This window comes from Centruroides sculpturatus, unplaced genomic scaffold (genome assembly GCF_000671375.1).
Source record: "Centruroides sculpturatus isolate CEXI.00-Female unplaced genomic scaffold, Cexi_2.0 scaffold1252, whole genome shotgun sequence".
Taxonomy (NCBI): Eukaryota; Metazoa; Arthropoda; class Arachnida; order Scorpiones; family Buthidae; genus Centruroides; species Centruroides sculpturatus.
In genome coordinates this window covers 147,487-167,910 of record NW_019385391.1, presented here as the reverse complement: position 1 = coordinate 167,910, position 20,424 = coordinate 147,487, and the positions used below count along the sequence as shown (strand labels likewise).

The 20,424-nt window shown below is 44.3% G+C and overlaps 1 protein-coding gene across 3 annotated transcripts in view; it reads left to right on the top strand.

Annotated features, from left to right (window-relative positions):
* The first annotated feature begins 529 nt into the window (after nt 1-529).
* LOC111638449 (dihydropyrimidinase-like) overlaps nt 530-20,424 on the top strand; it is a 32,099-nt gene continuing 12,204 nt past the window's right edge. The window contains exons 1-9 of one of the 3 annotated variants that reach the window (XM_023384162.1): nt 530-807; nt 2,977-3,071; nt 5,106-5,179; nt 5,254-5,364; nt 5,438-5,599; nt 11,043-11,185; nt 11,267-11,335; nt 12,009-12,129; nt 19,754-19,910. In XM_023384162.1, coding sequence (XP_023239930.1) covers nt 577-807; nt 2,977-3,071; nt 5,106-5,179; nt 5,254-5,364; nt 5,438-5,599; nt 11,043-11,185; nt 11,267-11,335; nt 12,009-12,129; nt 19,754-19,910 — 1,163 coding nt within the window. In that variant the 5' untranslated portion in view covers nt 530-576. Of the gene's footprint in view, nt 808-836; nt 955-1,542; nt 1,696-2,976; nt 3,072-5,105; nt 5,180-5,253; nt 5,365-5,437; nt 5,600-11,042; nt 11,186-11,266; nt 11,336-12,008; nt 12,130-19,753; nt 19,911-20,424 lie in introns of those variants that run through there. The other 2 variants (XM_023384164.1, XM_023384163.1) reach the window with 2 other exon arrangements.

Genomic DNA, 20,424 nt, shown 5'->3' with positions numbered 1-20,424 from the left:
AGGCTGCGACCCGTCGACGCCCACCGCTCGGGTTCCGGGAGTGGAAATTTCCTGCGGCCGTTCCGCGCGCGCGAGTCGCTGCATTTAGAAATTTTTCGTTTCCCCCCGCTCGGACCGCTGGTAATTATTGCCTTTTTTCCCGCCGGAAGGACCTCCGACTCCGGTCCGTCCATCGATCTCCCGATCGTTAAAACGCTTTCCCTTCCCCGCATTACGTCATCGCCCATAAATCGTCGCGGCTCTTTGTCGGGTCCTTTGCGTTTCCAATCGGTGGAAATTGCACGCGCCGGCCGACAGAATTAACAACAGAAACGAATAAAACTAAAACAAAGGGAGAAAAAAGAAAAGGTTCCGTCCCGGGGCCACCGGGTCCCGCCTCGCGCCCGTTTATCGATTTCTCCGGCGGACTTCCCGGACCCCGGCGCCACGTCCGTCGGGTCGAAGACCGACGTCGGGCGGCCGCGCGGAACGGCCGGGCCCCGATCGGGGATAAGAGAGCTGTGAAGGCGGAGCGGGCGGCCGCCGGGACCACGTGTTCCGGCCGATCCGGCATTCGACCCCCGCCGCCCGCCCGACATGGACTCCGCCGCCTCCTCTCCCGGCCCCGGTGGAACCCCTCGCCGGGCCAAACCCAACGCCTTCTTCTGCACCGTCCCCGACGCCGACGACTGCAAGTCTCTAGAAATGAGCGACTCTCCTTCCCGACGACCCTCCGGCCCCGTCCGAGACGGACCTTTCGACGAGACCGTCCCTCCGCCCGAACTGGCCCAAGAAGTGGAGGCCCGACCCTGGCAACCCCCCGACCAGGTGAGTCCGTCCGGCCCGACCGCGGCCGCGGGCTTTTCTCCCGTACTCAGACGCCGTCACGTGACCGAGCGGAATCGAGGCCGTAATCTCGGCGCCGCCGCTTTCGAAAACCTCAAGATGTCGGGCGACTGCCGAACGCGATCGCAGGTGAGTCGTTCGAAGCGGAAAACCTCCCGTCTCCCTCCCCGGGCGGGCGGCGGCCACGGCGGAAGGAAGAAAGGCTTCTCTCTTTCCTCCCCCGTCGTCCCTCGGGTGGAAACCGTCGGACCGCGACTCCCTCGGTCTTTCGTCGTCTGGCTGCTAAACGCGCCGGAACGTTCCCGTCGTCGGATCGAAGGAGGTCGACGACTCCTCGGTCGCACCCGCGAGGAAATTCCTCTCGCTTGCCGGGTTTAGGCGTGGGTTCGAGTTATCGCGCGCTAAGGCAGACGCCGCCGGAAGTGGCAGCGCGTAGTATCTTCCGGCGGACGACCGACCAGAGAACTTGGGCCGCCGCCGGGGAAAACCGGAAAAAAGCCGAGGCGGGAAAGAAAGGGTTTTCTACCTTGAACCGGGAAGAAGCGCGTCGGCGCCGGCGCTTTAGCGGGAGACGGCGTCGGTCGACGACCGCCATCGACCGGTGGGGCCGACGGGGGGCGGGCGTCGCTCGGACGGGCGGCCGCCGCAGTGCGGTTCGCCGACGGCGAGAGCCGAGCGGCGCCGGCGCGGCGCGGACGGGGATGCGCGTTCCGGGGCCCGGTACGGCGCGCCGCGGGTGTTGGCCGCGCTCCAGGCCGGTCGGCGCATCGACGCAACCGGGTCTTTCGTCGCAGTGCTCCCATCGCAGAGACGAAAATGGCCAAGACGCCGGGAGGAACGCCTGTGAAAAAGGTTCCCATTCATCTGCAGGTAGGCCTCTTTCACCCGCCGTCCGTCCGCGGGAGTCCCTCTTTCCGGCGGGCCGGTCCCCGGGATCCCTCCGCTCTCTCCGGGCCCGGCGGGGTCCGGGTGGGCCGAAGAATCGGCGGACCCGACCGCTCTCCTGGGGTGGGAATTTCCGCGGCCACCCAGACCCCCGGCCCCGCAGCCGCTTCCTCCTTCCCTCTCGGGCGGGAATGGAACCGGCTAATTCGGGTTCCGCCACCGGATCGGCGGCGGTGGTGGAGAGCGCGCTTCCGTAAATTTAACGGTCGGCGGGAGAGAGGAAGTTCGTCCGTTACGTAACGTCGACGTAACAAAGAATCTGCCGGGCGCGGTTGGACGGTCTTCCGCAGCGGAACCGGAGCGGCCGTTTCCTCCCGGGCCGTCTTTCGGCGTCTGTTTAAAATTGCCGCCTTCGGAAGGAGGGAAGTTTCGCCAAATGCCGCGGTCGGCCGTCGAATCGGCAGTGGGAGAAACGCTTCCGGGTGGGGAGCCACCGGCGCGGGAAGCCGGCCTAATGGTCGGCCGCGGGTGGTAGATCCGGCGGGCCGACTGCCTGTTTCTTCCGAGGGCGGGTCGGGAGGCGCGCGCCCGGGGCGGTACGGGAATCGCCAGTTTTTGGACGGCGGCCCGTACGTCGGCCCGTACGTCGGCCGTGCGCGGCGCTTTAGTCGGAGGGAAAAGAGGAATCGAATTGGAGCCGAGCCGAAAGAGGGAGATCGGAACCAGCTAGGAAGTTTCCGGCGGGGAAGAGGCGACCGTCGGGTGGAAATAAAAGGAAGCGCGCGCCAATTGAACGGCGAATTGTCCGTTAGAGGAAAGAGGAGCGTTGGGGTGGCTGGTACCGGTTACGCAAGAATTAGACTAACGGCCGACGCGGTGGAGTTTTGTTTTTCCCGTCGGTCGTCGGCAAAGATAAAGTCGACCTCGTCCGGAGACGGAGGCGAAATTTAATTTCCGCGGTCGAGAGGGGGATTGGCACGGTTAGTTTTCGAAGCTCACCGCCCACGCGTTTAAGTAATTTAAAGTGGCCTAAAGAACCACCCGCCGGCCGAGTGGGAGGTGGAAAATCCGACTATTTCTAATCCGAACGGAGAAGGAACCGCTGGGTGTTAATTGTAGGCGTGGTGAGGAAACGGGTTTGTTACCGGTGGTTTTGGAGGAGGGAGCCGGACCAGCGGCCTCCGTTATTGGCCGGAGGGGTTTAAAACCCCGGACGGCTGCGGCTCGAAGCCCGCATTAATCACGCGCTTTGGTTTTTTTTTTCAGAGCGCGCAGACGCGACTTCTGATCAAGGGAGGAAGGATCGTCAACGACGATTGCATCTTCGACGCCGACATCTACGTGGAAGACGGCGTCATCAAGTAAGTCTTTCTTAGGCGTCCTGGTCGTGGCGGAAAAAGAGAAGATCGCGATGACGATAGGTAAGGCGCGTGCAATCGGTCCGAAATCTTCCCCCTGCCTTCCTGGTAAATCCTTTCTTTTGTAAATTTGACGATTTCTGCCAAGTTTAGATTTGTCGACCTTGCCAAATATGTATTAGCTGGCATTTCGTCTCAACTGAAACGCGTCCGAGTCGGTGGCAAAATGCCGTTAACGGCTACGGTACGGGTCGATGGGTAAACCGCGCCTCGTCTTTTACTTAAAATATGGCCCGAGAGGGCCCGTCTTTTGGCAAAATTAGGTAATTCCACGGAAACAAAAATTTAGGGGGAAAGAAAGTCTAACCGTGACGGCCGCAACGGGAATAAATTTTCAACGCCGTTTTTTCCCACGCTTCGCCTCCTTCCGCTCTCTCCAATTCATAAATATTTTTACCACCTCGACTATAATTAATCGAGTATTTAAAATTGTATTTTTTTTTCCGGAGTTCGATTTCTTTAAAATACAGTTTTACATCTTTTAAACAAAAACGGAGCGCGTAAAGGACGAATCCTACAGGCGGAATGTGACCGTTACCGGCGATAAATGAAAAATTCGAATATAAAATGTCTTCAAAACGAAAGTGGGAGTAAAAATTTCAATTAAGACGGGGCCCGGGTCAAATAATGCGAAAGGATAAGCCAGCGCGTTAGAATATAAAGGACCGGTCCAAGTACTTTTCCAGTAAGACTGAAATGTTTGCGAGTTCGATCCGGCCAAGAGTATTTTTCCGTCCGACCTTTCGTTTACACCAGTGTTTCTCAACGGGGGCGATATCGCCACCACGCGGGCGTTTTTCCACGTCCAGGGGGCGATTAGTAACAATTTATATTTTGGGGGCGAAAACAATTTTCTGGGCGATATAGTAAAACATTATATTAAGAATAATTAAATAACATTATACTAATCACTAGCCTATTCGATGCGGTACGAATTTGGCGTTGGCCTCGGCCCTGGGCATGGGAATTTTGAAGCCAAGGGGGCGACGATTCGTTACAGGTTGAGAAACACTGGTTTAGACGTAGGCGAAATAAGTGGGCGCGGCAACGACGGCCACGCCTTGATTTATATAACAAACGGGACGTGCGACGGGTGGAATTGAAGGCCACCGTCCGAAATTTTGTTTCGTATTTGGTTTTTCCACCGTCGACCGTTAAGTAAGCTTCCGTACAGGAAACGACGCCCGCCAACCGGATGATTTATACGGTCGGAAACGTTGGCCCCAACCGAGATTTTAATGACTATTTTAGCTTTTCTCCGTAAAGAGCGTGGCCACGGTCGGAGGAAATAATTTCCTACCTCCCGTCCAAATTAACGGAGGCGATAGAAGGCAACTCCCGTTTAATCGGTCGGTCGCACCCCGTTTGACGGAATAGAATTTCTTCCGACGTTAAAAATCCCAGCGGCACAAATTTTTTCCAACGTCGTTTACCTACGATTATCTAACTTTAATCTCCCAGCCTACTTTAAATATGTTTTAAAGCTCTACCGGACACGTCTACCTTTTCTGGCCGGAAAGAGGTAAACTCCCGTTTAAATTGAAAATAAGTAAATCCGGGCCCTGCCGAAAAAGGCCAAGAAGTACTCCGAAGTGGCGTAATAAAATTCCCATATATTTAAAAATGCCGTAGAACGGGGCGGGGAGTTAGTGTTCCCGCTTTGCCCGGGACGTGGAATCGGTGATCGTAGGCGGCAAGTTAAAGTTTCTTTATAGAAAGACTTGGTGGGTTTAAGCGGTAAGAGCCGCATAAAAATAAGTTGTGTAATTTGTATTAGTGCCAACGTAGTTTATTTCTGTTGTTATCGGCGAAACGACTCGTCCTTTTGTTAGATTGGAATTTCGCTTAATCCGTGAGAACGCGCGTTTCTCGACTCTCGGCCGGAAGGGAAACTGCGCGTAGGACTTTACCCGCACCCGGGGTAGAGCCGGCCGACGGAATCGTAATCCAAGGCTAATCCGGTCTCGCCTCTCTCAGACAGGTGGGAAGAGACCTGATCATCCCGGGAGGAACTCGGACCCTCGAGGCCAAGGGCAAATACGTCATTCCCGGTAAGTGCGGCTCCTGCCGATTTTGGCGCCGGCCACCTCCATCTTCCTGTCTAACCTCCGGTTTAATTTTGCAGGCGGAGTCGATCCCCACACTAGATTCGAATTCTCCTTCTTGGACGTCAAGTCGTCGGACGACTTCTATTCGGGAACCAAAGCCGCTTTGGCCGGAGGAACCACCACTATAGGTGACTCTTTCTCTCCCCGTCCTCCCGAACGGACGGTCCGGGAGGACAATGACGCCAACGGTTTTCGTTTCAGTGGACTGCGTGGTCGATCCCAGTTGTTCGATTTTGGAAGCCTACGAGAAATGGAGGAGCGTGGCCGACGAGAAGGTGTGCTGCGACTACGGACTGCACGTGACCCTGACCTGCTGGAACGACAAGGTCGAACGGGAAATGGACCTCCTGACTAAAGAAAAAGGTGGGTCTCTTCTTTCGTTTTCCGCCGCTGTCGGAATTAATGGCTTAAGTTAGTCTAAATCTCCAACGCCCTCTGGTAGCTACGGGAAAACGAAACGTATTGCGCATTGCCGGCTGAAAAGGGTAAATCGTTTTTTAAGCTATTGGTAACCTATTGACTCGTGTAATTTGTTTCAAAGAAATTAAAATATCAGTAAGTAGGATAATTTTCTACGTAATATTTCGAGTGGTCCTTCCAGCGAGTCAACTCTTGACAAAATCCAACCGCGGAGTTCGTCCGTAAATACGATTAGATAATTTGTCAGGTAAATTCCATGGTAACATAACGAACATTTTCTCTTTTGGCTACTCGACGTTCTCTGGTAACGACAGGAAAGCCAGTTTACAAACCTTTCCGACTGGCGTATCCGTATCCTAATCCGCCAAATGAATTCTTTGTCTTTCTGGCGTTTTGGCCAAAGCGGATTATAACTGGACACGGCGGCGGAAGAAGGGAGAAAAGACAAAAGTGGGGAGTCGACCCGGCTACCCTCTCATCGACGACTTTTATCGCTTCTGGCGATTAATCGCCTACCCCTCCACACCGGTAGCTACTCGTATAAACGTTCACTGGGCTACAAATTGCAGTTGCCACCGAGAAATACCCGATTTCTAGTTTTCGCGCGGCTTAGTAAGAAAGGAAAACGAAGGTGGTTTCGTAAAATATATCGATTTAAGAAACGACGGACGACAAACGCGTGTTTTTCCTAGATCGCGTGACCGTGAAAATAAAAATGTGGCCATTTTGCGTCTAATTCCGTTGTACTTTTGATGGCGATTTATTTTGGCGCGCGTCTGCGGCCATCCGTAGATCCGCTTTCCCTTATATTACGCGCGATATGGCCGATGAAGGCGTCGTTATTACCCCGCGTTCGACGTATTACCGGCAACGGATTATTAGAGAAGGTCGTTGGAGCCCACTGTAGTTCTAACGGCCCTCGTTAGGGGCGCGTCGGTCGGCCGAGATAGGTTAAAAGTAGTAACTATTAATTAAAATTAAACCGCCTTTTATTTTCGCTTGGAAAATTTATGCATTAAAATTAGAAATTAAATAGGACGCTCTATTGTTGCTTTTAAAACGTAAAAATATTTAATATGTACCGGTACACGCGGTACGAACGAGTAGCCAGATATTTTAATTTAAAAAATAAAAAATTAAATGCTTGTACGTTCTTTGCTACGGAGAACCTATCGTGCAGGAAAAAGCGTTCTCCGTAGCAAATTGCAAAGAACGTACGATTCTTTTGCGCATGTAATGTGTAAAAATGCTATGATGAAATTTAGTTTATTGATTTAATAAACATTTCTGTTAGCTTAGGCATAAAGGTTTATAACAAATTTAGTTATTGCATTAACGAATGCCAAAATAATGCAGAAAAGCCATTGTTTAGCGAGTGAACAATAATTTAGTTCCTTATTCTAATAGGCAGGAAATCTATTCGTAGCGTGCGTCTTCCGTACCTCATTAATTCTTTCAGGCGTGCTGTCGATTAATTTTAGATAGCTATCTTGACTTACTTTTTTTCCGCTGTTACCTCGGCTCTTTCCCGTACTTCGATAATAAACTAGCCGAGTTAAAAAAATCATTTAAGGCATATTTAAATTTGTCCCGCAGGTTTTCCATCGGATTTAAATCTGGGGATTGAGTGGCCCATCAAAAACTTCGATACGCCACTGCCGAAGCCAGGTTTTAATGCGTTTTAGCCCGGGAGCGGATCTAGGTTTTTCGGGACCTAGAGCTTATCCGAGTCCCGCGGGGCCCCAGTTTTTGTTAGATTAAGAATCTTTAAATTGGATTTTGAAATTCATTTTTAATAACATCAAAAATCGGAGATGAAATACATTTATTTATGAAATGGTGTCGAATGACGATAAGTGCTCATTGTTAATGAAAAAGTATTAAAAGTTTATATGATAATAGTTTAATTTTTGTGGGCCCTCGACACACGGGGTCCGGGGCTTAAGCCCTGTTAGATCCTACGTAGATCCGCCCCCGCGGGTAGAGCGGAAACGTCGTACGTTCACCCCGCTTTCTATCGATCGCCGTTAAATAACTCGACCGATAAACGGATGGATAATCGGATCGCGTATAATACAAAATAAAGCCGACAAGCCTTTGCCGGTCGGAAACCGTACTATTGCCGTTATTCGACAAATACTCGAAACCTACGTCGCCTATCGTCTCGCGACTATTGTTTCCTTCCAGACCTCTTCCCCACCGAAAAATTCCTCTCCGGGCAGCGCGGTAAGTACTCCGGTCCGAAGTGGAAGTTAACCGGGTTGATGGAAATGTTAATTTGAAGAAAGATATTTCCTTCCCTTCGATTCGGATAGTAACATTGGAAAGTATTGAAAAAACTTTTTTCACAATGAGTCAACTGTTGATACACAGAAAGATACTTGACTTTTCTAGAAGAGGTTTATTTGTGTTTTATTGTAATGTAAGAGATATGAATAACAAATATTTAAAAATACTTAAAATAACAGAACAATATTGTTGTAATTTTGATGTATTGGCTTTCCGTGAAACTTGGACGTATGATGAAAATCCTCCACCAAAAATAAAAGATTACCAAATAGTAAGGACGGAAAGAAAATTTAATCAACACGGAGGCATAGTATTATACATACACAAAAGTAAGAGTTATGGAGCCATACCAGATTTAACTTTTATCAAAGATTACGTAGATAAGATGATGATACTGGTAATCTAGCTTTCGCCATCTACAGACTATGGAATCTTCCTTTAGGTTATAAATGATATATTATTTTATAACTAAATATAGGAAATATAAAATACAAATAATTGAGGACTTCAACATAGACGTATTTATAAACAATTCTTCCTATGCTTGGCAGAAAATTTAACGATCCTGACCGATTTGAATCAGTCTACCAGATACGGTAAAAATACTCTTTGATAGACTGTAGTCTGAGTACACCAAGATTTGATTTCTGACCGTTTACTCCCGAAAAAGACCTTGATATGGAAAAGAAAAGTAATCTACCTCAAAATCAACAATTCCTCTATTCACTGTTTACGAAATGTCATGTTTTTCCTGGAATTATTTTTATACTCAATTATCTGACTACTTATATACTATTTTACTGGTTTTTATTGACAAATATCTCCCAAAGAGACAATATATTAAAAAAAAAAAAAAAACAGAATTAGCAGGAAAGTATTCCCGAGGAAATTTATATCAGATCGCACGTTAGCATTACAGTAATAAAACAGAAGAAAACTTTATTTAAGAATGTTAAGAATAGAAATTGGATAACCCTTGAAGATCGAAACAAGTACTTAATTAAAGGATATAAATAACTTGAATAAACAAATTAGGAAGAACATTCGGATTAAGGAGAGGAACTATTATAGTCTTTTGTTTTCTAACGTTGACTCCCCTTCTGATTTCTGGAAAAGAATTAAAACCCGACCCTCCGAGGTAACCAGAGGCCATATTCTGGTCACCGTCTCTCGTCTCTCGCAAGCCGGTCGCTGATTGGATAATCATTTGGATTAGCCAATCAGCGACCGGCTTACGAGAGACCAGAGACGGTGACCAGAATACGGCCCCAGGACAAAGAATAAAGTTAAAATAAATCAATTAAGTTATAAGGGAAAACAACTGATGATGAGAACACAATTTGTAATATCTTTGCCGATTACTACAGATCCACGAATGGTTTCGCACCAGATGTTTCGGCAGTGTCAACGCCGTTATATCCAATACTTTCTTTTTGGGAAACTCAACTCCCTCAGAGGTTTATAAAGCTATAATGAGTTTAAAGAACAGTTCTCCGGATATTAATTTTTTAAGTATTGAAATTCTAAAATATATAGCAGATATCTTAGCTCAACTATTGTCGTATCTGATAAACAAATCTTTCGAAAATGGTATTTTTCCAGAAAAGTTAAATAAAAACTTAGTTTTGCCGTTATATAAGGATAAAGGTGATGTAGAAAACTACCGTCTAATCACAATAGTATCTATTTTGGCAAAAATTTTTGAGAAGATTTTCTACTTTTATAAACAAATTACAGATTATTCACAGTAATTAATACGCACACAAACGGGGATATTCGACGGAAGACGCTTTGTTGTATTTGAAACAATCAATCACGTCGAAACTGGATAAATCAAATATAGTAGTTTCCGTCTTCGTAGACCTCTCAAAAGCATTTGATAGCTTGAATCTGGAACTTTTAGAATTAAAATTGCAAACTATTGGTGTAAGATGGTTAAAATCATATTTGTTAAACAGAACTTACTACATTAAAAATGGACAGGCTATCTCCAGTTTGTTTAGACCAAACAAGGGCATTCCTCGAGGTTCAATTCTATGTCCTCTGCTTTAAAACACATACATCAATGGTCTTTTCAGCCATATATCAAAAGACAACACAATCATGTATGCCGACGATATAGTGATAACTTTTCATATAAATGCTGTAATTCTTCGAGACAATTTAAATAACATTCTAAAAAACAAATGGTTATATGGAAAAAATTGACTAGCAATTAATAAAAACAAGACGAAATTTCTGTTTTGCCAATAGAAACAAAAAACTTAATCTTGACCACCTAAAAATTGAAATAACTGAAAATAACATAGAAGGAGTAAGTGCTATATAGTTCTTAGGGATAACATTTGATGATAATCTGCGCTGGAATAGACAAATAGATGATATTGCTTTCTCCTTGGCAAAGTATATTGGGATAAATAAAAAAATTCAAAACTTTAAGTATATTACAATTGTAGCGGTTATACCATATATGCATGGAATCCAAAATAAGATGTGGAATTACTGTGGGAACCTCATCTTTGTACGCTGTTAACAAACTTCAGGTGTTACAAAATAGCTTTATTCGTTCAATTTATAATCTACATTTCAGGGAATCGGTGTCGGAACTCTACCGCACTGAAAATATTGATAGAATATGCGAAATATACACGAAACAAGCCCTGTTGGAGAGTTATAAACTTATAAAGGGTAACGAGGAAAACAGCTGTCTCGAAACAAAATAGATGAACATCGAAATGTATCGACACGGATACTCGCCAGACCTATTGATATAATCTTCCAATCGTTAAACTTACGGTGGGAAAATCTGCGCCGATTTCCTGTTGGAACAGTTTGAGTAATGATCCAAGAAAGATATGAAGTTACAAAATCTACAAAAAACAATGTGAAAGAGTTAAGTTATAGTGATTGTTATTAATCAATCTAAACGGATTTACGAAAACAATGTTATATAATCAGCCCGCGTTTTGGTTATTGTTTTAACTAACCCTCTTACAGTTATGCTTTATTTGCTGATTGTTTGTTTGAAGATACTTGAAAAAGCCCTATTTGGCCACACTCTTTTTAATAAAAAAAATAATGACTATACCGCCTTTAGGTGTCAACTCGTTCGTGGCTTTCATGGCTTACAAGGACCTTCTGATGCTGAACGACGAAGAACTGCTGAAAGTTTTCGAGGCCTGCAAGAAACTGGGAGCCCTGCCCCAGGTTCACGCCGAAAACGGAGACATCGTTCACCAGGTGAGTGGGCGCAGACGGGAGTCGGTAAAGCACTCCGGCCCCGTTCCCGACCGAAAAAGTAACGATAGATTGGTTTTTCAGCTGGAACAGAAAATTTTGCGCATGGGCATCACCGGACCCGAAGGATACGTCTACTCCAGACCCGAAGAGGTGAGTCCTCCTTCTCCTTCCGTTTCTGACCCGGGGTCGGAAAACATTTGCATCTCATGTTTGGTCTGTCTCTGACCCATCCGTAAACTCGGGGTGACGGCATTTAGTTTCCGCGGAAAACGTCGGTGGGGGAGGAAAGTGTGCCGCCGGAATGTAAAAGCTTCGACTCGAGGGGCAGAGGAGGGCGAAAAGTCGATCGGCGATTATTTTCGGGCGGTGACGGTCCAGCTCCTGCCCGCGCGGCCCGAAGATTCGGTCTCCGCCCGACCGGAAAACGGAAACGAAAACCGAGTTCGAGCACTACTCCGTCGGAAAGTAACGGCACGTAAGACGCAACTCTTGTCGAAAAAAGAAGGGGTAACCCGGCCGCCGCTCGTTGCTCGCCCCGCGGGCAATCGCGCGCTCTATTCGGGTAGAGTCTCTTCCCCGACGACGTTTACATTTCCAAATTAGCCATCGTTTCGCGGCGTCGCGTCTAATTCGGCCGAGTGTCGACGAAACGCGCGCATCCGGATGTGTCTGGGTGGGATTTTCCTCTCCGCTTCTATTTCTCCGGAGGCCACCGTAGTTTAGGGGAGAAACCCCGTCTGTCGGGTCGGCCGAGGTGGGTGAGAAGAGGTGGCGGGCCGGCGATGGGGAGCTTTTCAGATTTTAAAACGGAGGTGATTTTCAGGTGGAAGCGGAAGCTACTTATCGAGCCGCCACTCTGGCCAATCAGACCAACTGCCCGCTGTACGTGCTGAACGTCACCGGCAAGAGCGCCGCCGACGTCATTTCCGGCAAAAGGAAGGAAGGTGAGTGCTTTTTTCCGCATTTTATCCGCGCGAGAATGAAGAGTGATTTAAGCGCGATTTACACCGGATGCGTAACAAAAGGAAGAGATCCAACGACTAAACGCCAACGTAGGTAACCTGGCGAAGCCAGTTAAAAATTTTCATGTCGGCCAATGGACGTACGCGCGTTGGCAAGCGCCAGCCAATGAAAACCTTTTCGTCTGAAGTAGAGTTCTGGACTGGCAGCAAAAAAAAAACCGATTCATATTGAAAATAATACTGGTATATAATTTAATTTCGATAAACATACACGACACAGTAAACAAAAAAAAAAAAAACGTTAACGGGGTAACTGCAGTATATATCGAATTTTTTAAACCGCCATCTATTGGAAAAGTTGCTCCGTTCGCGTCCAGTGTAAATTGCGCCGAGGGTGCGGACGGATATTGGTGTAATGATTTTTTTGAAACGCCATCTGTTGGAAAAACTGGAAATTACAACTGGTCGTGTTGCCAGATTTGGCTACCTGTTTTTAGTTTGGCGTAAAAAAAATATCGTTTGTCGCACGGACTATTTTTTGGGACACATAAATTCGACTGGGCTACGTATTTATATATAAATATATTTGAATAAAAATGCGCTTTTGTCGTGTCGTATAAATATAGACCCAAATAAAACAAATTGTTTATTATAGAGGAGACAAACAAAAATCTGTCTACTTCCGACTAACTTGTAAGTAAAACTCGAAAGTGTAGAAGTAATTTTTTAAAATATTTTAATACTTATTTCGGTAAGTCTAGGCACGTTAATCTTTAGATAATAGAAAAATTAATATAATTTTTCTATTTCTATTTTTCTATTTCTATGTCTTTTAACGGAGGAGGAAGTGATTTAACTTTATCTTGTATGGTATTTTCGATGATAAATTTAATATCCGTTTTTAATATTTTAATTTGTTTCTCCAGTCTACTTTCTATACTGTGGGACGTAGGTATTCCGTACCTATTATTATTATTGTTTTATTTTCTTCCATGCGCAGTACGTATTGGTTTAATAACGAATCATTTCGGTCAACTTTCGAATTAAATAATTATAGTTTCGTAAATCCGTTGAAATAGTAGCAAATTAACAACTTGAGAATATTGAATTTTTGTAGAGTCTCGGTAAGACCGTTAATTGCATAATTTGTTGCATATAAAACCGGTGTTCTCGACCTATCGATAAATTACAGTTCGTACTTGCATTTTTGCGGTGTTTTGAGTCAGGCCGTCCTTATTTTCGGATGGGTTTACGATCCGTAAATTGTCGAAATCGATTCCGCCATTAATTAAAGTTATTGCGGGAAAAGTACAAACGGTGTTTTTACTATTTTATCGTCCAATCTCGGGTTATTTACCGAAAAAGAATTTTCTGAGTCGGCTACTTTTCACAAACTTTTTGGCTATTAAAGCCTAGAACAGCTGGCAGCGGGAATGAAATTTTGCTGCGTTGGCCGCCTCGGCTCTCCGGCGTAAATGGCTCTTAAGGCCAGGAATACACGTGCGTAAAATCCGGCGTAAAGTCTAGCATAAAACAGAAAGCGTAAAATTTTTCTGAAATTTTAGCTGAAAAATAACTGAAAAAAGAGTAGAGCGTGCCTCTACTTTTTACGCCAAAATTACTCCAATAAAGAGGTCTTTTTGTGATGTTAAAACACGTGGTTTTTATTCTAATAATGGCGGTTAGCCCTATAATTGTGACGGTCTCCGAGAAACGAAAAAGAAATGAAATAGAAGGCTTTATTGAATCCATTCGACCACATCAGTGTCTTCGTGACATAAAAAAAGTGTCATGTATACTTATTCTTTATCCTCGCCTTTTCCCATCTTTATATGGGGTCGGCGTTTCCTTCTCTATTACGTTTTTCCATGTCTCCCTATCAAGGGCTTCTTCTCTCTTAAGTCCCCTTTGGTTTGAGTCTTTTTCCATCTTATTTTTCCAACGCATCTTTGGTCTTCCTCTTTTCCTCTTTCCAATATAATTGTACTCCTTCGCTCTACGTGGCCAAACCACCTCAACCTACATTCTTGCATTTTTTTGCTCTTAACAGAATCTCCAATAAAATCATTCCTTATTCTATCCTTCCTTGACACCCCACACATCCATCTCAACATTGTCATCTCCGCCATCTCCATCTTTTTTTCTTGGGCTCTCGTTATTGCCCGTGTCTCAGCTCCATATAACACCGCGGATCTAACAACCGATTTATACAATTTTCCTTTCATATTGCAGCTAACTTTCTTGTCGCATAACACACCGCTCAGCTTCCTCCAGTTCATCCATCCACATTGAATTCTATGTTGCACCTCCAAGTTTAGTCTTCCTCCCATCTCGAAAAATGTCCCAAGATATTTAAAACTCGGAACAAAAACAAGCGGCACATTTTGGATTTTAATGTATTACATTCGTCTATACCATTCAGAGTCAAATAAGCTGTTTTAGTTCTGCTAATGTTCATGCCCCTTTCTTCCAAAACTTTCCTCCAATCTTCAAGTTTCTTCTCAGCCTTGGTTTAGGAAAGTTTACACAGCACAATCTCATCCGCAAACAGTATACTCCACGGAGCCTCACATTTCACGTCACACACCAACACGTCCATTATCGGGTCAAGCAAATAAAAGCCGATCCCTGATGCAAACCAACATTATTTAATTAACGAAGAACCCTTCTGTAGTGCCCACACTATTCTTAACTTGGGTCTCTGCTCCCTCGTACATTTCCTTGAAGAACCTAACATATTTTTCTGGAACATTCTTTTCTCTCAAACATCTCCATACCTCTTGCTTTGGTACCCTATCGTACGTCTTTTCTAGATCTATGAACACCATGTGCCTTTCCATCAGCTGTTTTACAGCAAAGATAGCGTCAGTCGTACTCCTTCCCGGCAAAAATCCAAACTGTTCTTCTCCAATCTCAGATTCCTGCCTAATCCTTTTTTCTACAATTTTCTTCCAAATCTTCATAGTAAGGGACAATAACTTTATACCTCTGTAATTTCCGCAATTCTATATATTCCCATTACCTTTAAATATCGGCGCCAGAATGCTCTTCCTTTATTTATCTGGAATCTTCTCCTGCTGTCAGAGTTTGTTCATAAGGTTCCAGAGGATATCTATTCTTTCCTTACCCAAACCTCGCCAAGCCTCAACCTGAATCCGATCAACGCCTACTGCTTTCTCCATCTTTATTTTCCTAATCACACTTTCCACTTATTTTCTCCTAATATCTTCCACCACTCCTTCATTTGCTTCTCCATTCTCGTATAAAGTTCTGCGGTTTTCTTCATTCAATAAATTCCTAAAATTTCTTTCCATCTTTTTTTGACCCTTTCGTAATCTTGCAATACCATTCCTTTATCATCTTTAATCAGTTTAATAGAGGTAAAATCTTTTGATGTCTTATCTCTTGCTTTGGCAATTCTCATGAACTTATTTTCATCACCTTTCCTTTCGAAAACTATAAGCCTTTTCTAAAGCCTCTGCTTTCGCAATAGCCACCGCCTTTTTAGTCATTTTATTTGCCAAGTGGTAAGTTTCTTTATCTTCAGGCCTTCCCATCAAATCCCACCTTTTCTTTGCTTCTTTCTTTTGTTTAACTGCGGCTTGTACCACAGCATTCCTCCTTCCTTTCTGGCGATCTCTTCCCTGAAGTTTTTCGCAAAACTTCTCCAGCTTTCAAAATGCAATTACTATTCAGCAATCATCCGGAAACTGGATTTCTTTTAACACTTTTACCTTAAACTCTTTCCTTAATTCCTCTTCTTTCAATCTCCACCATTTGTTCCTTTGTTCAATCTGGCTAACATAATTCCTACAATGGCCCATAAGAAAGTCACAATCCACCAGGAGGACGCTATGTTGTGCACTCTTTATTTAACACCTTACTGTTTATCACTTATCTCAGATGTCTTCTGCGGCACAAGAAAAAATCAATCTGGCTGGATCTACCTCCACTCATGTGTATAACCAGTTGGTTCGCTTTCTTCTCAAAGTAGGTGTTAACTACCGCAAGGTCAAAAGCCACAACATGATCGACTAGTCTTTCTCCCTGTCCATTCCTCACCTTCCAAGAACTCTTCTTTCCGGGCATTCTTCCTCTTCCCAACATGACCATTTAAATCGCTCCCACAGATTAATCTCTCGTTCATAGGAACACACATTATAACTTGGTGAAGATCTGTCCAAAAGTTTATCTTTTCTTTTTCTCCACTACCTGGCTGAGGAACATACACACACAATCGTAATGAAATTCCACCAACGTTTAACTTAACGCTCATAATTCTATCACACCTTCGTTTTACCCAGGCATGGACAACATACGGCCCGCGGGCCAGACCCGGCCCGTCTAATGAATTTATGTGGCCAGCGATCACTCTTTCAATATTAGGTATTGAAGTCTGAATAGCTTGATGAAAAATTCTGACGCATAAAAAAAAGGTCAACAACTCACTGTGCATTTAGAGTTACAAATTACAAATCTGTGTTGATAAAGCATGATAATGTGAAAAATGTATCTGCAATCTATCTACAATTCAGTCTCTATGAGGTGACACCGCAATGAGGTCTCGCACCACATCAAAATCTTCCTATGGTTCGGCCCGTGGAAAAAGTTTTCTTTCCAATCCGGCCCGGGGGCAAAAACTGTTGGACACCCCTGGTTTAACCCCACAGACACTGTCTTTTAGAAGTTGATCAATTACGATACCAACTCCATTCCTTCCTTCCTCATTCGCTCCACTCACAAACAGCTTGTACCCTTCACCAAGTTCTTTAGCTTTATTTCCTTTTTTTCTTGTCTCTTCCAGGCACAAAATGTTCACTCTTTTTCTTTGCATAAGATCAATCAACTCTCTTCTCTTCCCATTCAATGTTCCGATGTTTAAAGTACTTATTCTTTATACTTGTCTCCTTCCTCTTCTCTTTCTAGACTAACTTCTTTATCTGAATCCGTCCTTGGTTCGGTAGCTCCAGCTCATTTGACATAGTTTTCAGGCGACACGACTGCGCATCGCGTCGGGGGGTACGTCCTAACACAGTTATAAGACACTGTATTTAAACAGTTTATGGACGGCCATAGGTGCTAAATTTCAAATAACAGGTAGGTCTAGTAGAATCGATATAGAGCAGAGGTGTCCAACCTTTTTGTTTCTCTGGGCCGCATTGGAAGAAGTCAAGGAGTTTTGGGCCACAAGTACTGTATATATAATACTAGCAGACCCCGTCACGCTTTGTTGTGGCTCAAAATGTATCTATTATAAATTCATAACACTTCCCCCGTGGGGGGAGGAATTTTTGGAAAAATTTCTTCTTAGTGTACATTCTCTCGACGTATTAAAACGCAAAAACCCGCATCTAAAATAGTATAAACAGAAGCAGAGTTTTTTACGGTAAGCCTTAATCCTAACCATCTCCCTTCGTGGGGTTGAATTTCGACACGTATATTATATAAAAACACGTGCGTATTCGAATGCAGCGTTGTGTCAAAATTTCAAAGGAATCGGTAGGAACAAACGAACGTTACATTTTTATCTATATAGATAGATAGATAGATCTGTTTTAGTTCATTTTCACAGAAAAGCGTAATGCCTGGCAGAAAAGCAAACTTAGGGCGTCGTACTCGTAGCGCCATCTGTTGGACATAAAAGCCTTAACCGTAGATGATATCATTTAATTTATACGAATGTTTAACGGAATAATATACAGCTTATGTCCACCCCGAAGGTCCATTCTAAATATTGGTGATAGAATTTTTGAAATCGGATGAATAGTTTCGAAGATTACCCGCCGCATCCAAACTTACATACAAACATTACCTCTTTATAATATTAGTATATACTTGTGGCCCAATATACAAGTATATTTAAGGATTAACGTGTCTAGATTATAATAATAAGTATTAAAACTTTATCAAGAAACAGGATATTTTAAAAAAATTATTTTTACAGACACTTTCAATTTTTACTTAGAAATAGATAAATTAATTTATTTGATAAAACGCAAAAAATATTTGATTTATTTGAGTCTCTGATTAATAAAAAGCGACGAAAGACCATTTTAAAGTGCATTTTTATTCAACTAATTATAAATGATATGTAGCCACAAAAGTAGCCACATTTGGCGCAATGTGCCAAATCTTGAAACGCTGGAAGGAATACTAAATAAAGGTGGAGTTTTGACACAAAGGATTATAGAGTCAAATTCGGAAAAAGAAGAGAAAGGACAAAAGATAAAGAAGTGAGAAAGGTTGGAAAATTAAGACTCAATATTTGCCTAACAGAAGAACTATTTAACCTTTCTGACTACTTTTTATCTTTTGTCCTTTTTCTCCTTTCATCAAATTTCGGTCTATAATCCTTTGAGTCAAAACTCCAGCTTTATTTAGTAATCCTTCCTCATTCACGCATCTCCAAGTACATGAAAATATTTCATTTCCACTCAAAACTAAAATATGAATAAAGGTTTATGGCTTTGTGAAACTTCTTTTCTGAGTTTATGCCGTTGAAATAAATAATAAAAAATTAAAACATTTGTCGGTTTTGTTTACACTTTTATTGGGCCGCATGCGGCCCGCGGGCCTCGGGTTAGACACCCCTGACATAGAGTATAGTATTTAGATCACACGTTATTTCAATTCGGAATACTAGTCTATTAATTTAAATTTTCTAAATTATAGCAGGGGCAGAGGAGAAAAAAATGGAAAGTACAAAGGGATAGATATATGAGAGAAAAAAATTAATAAAGTGTAGCGCTGTTAGTGGCAGTGGCGTTTCCTATTCGGCCAGAATTTTTACGTACGTGTGTTCTGACATAAAAGCGTAAAACAGAAACTGAACCGAAAGCTGATTTCTGATTCAGTTCTACCACACAATTTTACGCTTGCCTAAGAGGCATGGGAGCCACCGAGCGGTGGAATATTTGGCCCAGGCGTTCTTCTTTAGGAGGACTTGGGAAATTTCCCTGGTAATAACGATAATCTTCGACGGTTATAAATAAATTGGGTAACGGAACGTGAAAATTTCTTTTCTACTTTAACGAGACTCGGAATAATATTTTCGGGCTGTGGGACAAATACGGCGTCGAAAATTTATGCGTCTGCACTTAAAAGTAGGGCCAAACGTTCTTCCGTAGGCAAAACCCATCATTCCGGACGGGACCGAGACTCGACTAGCCTAATAATTTCTGATGGTCGCAGCGGGGCATCGGCCGATGGCAAGTGGATGGACTCGTACGTCGGGCCACGTTCTGCCACAATTGCGGGAAACCGGCTTTCACGCATTTGGGCTCTATTTTGTCTGTAGCTGTCGCGGCCAAATTTTCCCCTTGGTTTTCGCATTACTTACCGTCGACCCGGCTACCGCACTTTTTTCCCTCGTTTCAGTTTAATTTGACACCGGGTGGCAGCGCGCCGCCGTAACCACCGGGTCGATAGGTCGCGCCGTTACAAAATAATTGCCATCGAAGTTTTTTACCTGGCATTTTACGCCGTGGAGTCTCGGCCTAAGCTTTTCGGCCGGACGAAAATACGGCGTTATTTCTTCCGCGGGTTTCGCCCGCCTTTCTTTTTACCTTTATCGGAAACGACCGTCACCGTATTTTATTATTGGTAGGTTGCATCCTGTTCGGAGAAACCACCGCCGCTTCCCTGGGCACCGACGGCACTCACTACTTCAACATGTGTTGGCAACACGCCGCCGCTCACGTTACTTGTCCTCCCCTCAGACCCGATCCTCGTCTGTCTTCTCGCCTCATGGACTATCTGAGCAGGTAATTTTACTCCTTTCGTCTTCTTTCCTCCGAGACGCCCGTTTAAGCGTCCCTCTGCCACCGAGAGGTCTCGCGTGGTATTCCGCGTCGTCCGGGTAGTTTCTTGCCGGCCACTCTCCGGTTTTTCTGATCCGGAAGACCCGGAAAGGTCGAGAAATGTCACCAAATTTAGGGGTTTTTCTGTACGTATGCCTGCGAGTGTGTGCGTATGCGCGATTTCCAAGCCTAATAACTGCCGTGTCTTTTGTGGAAAAAACGTCGGTCGTCGTCCGAGCATTTGCATTCGACCGATAAGTGTTTCGCCCCGTAAAACATCCAGGACATTTAATTTTTCGGTCGTTAGAATTGTCCCGAAACCGATACGTTTCTTCGGCCATTTAAACCTTTTATGGCTTTCGCCTTTCGGCCCGCGAGTAGGTATCGTTTTTTGATTTTTTTGGGTTTGAAAATGTGGAGATTTACAAAAAACTTGTATGGTCAAATCCGATGCTTTTCGTCGTCGCGTACGCGTAAT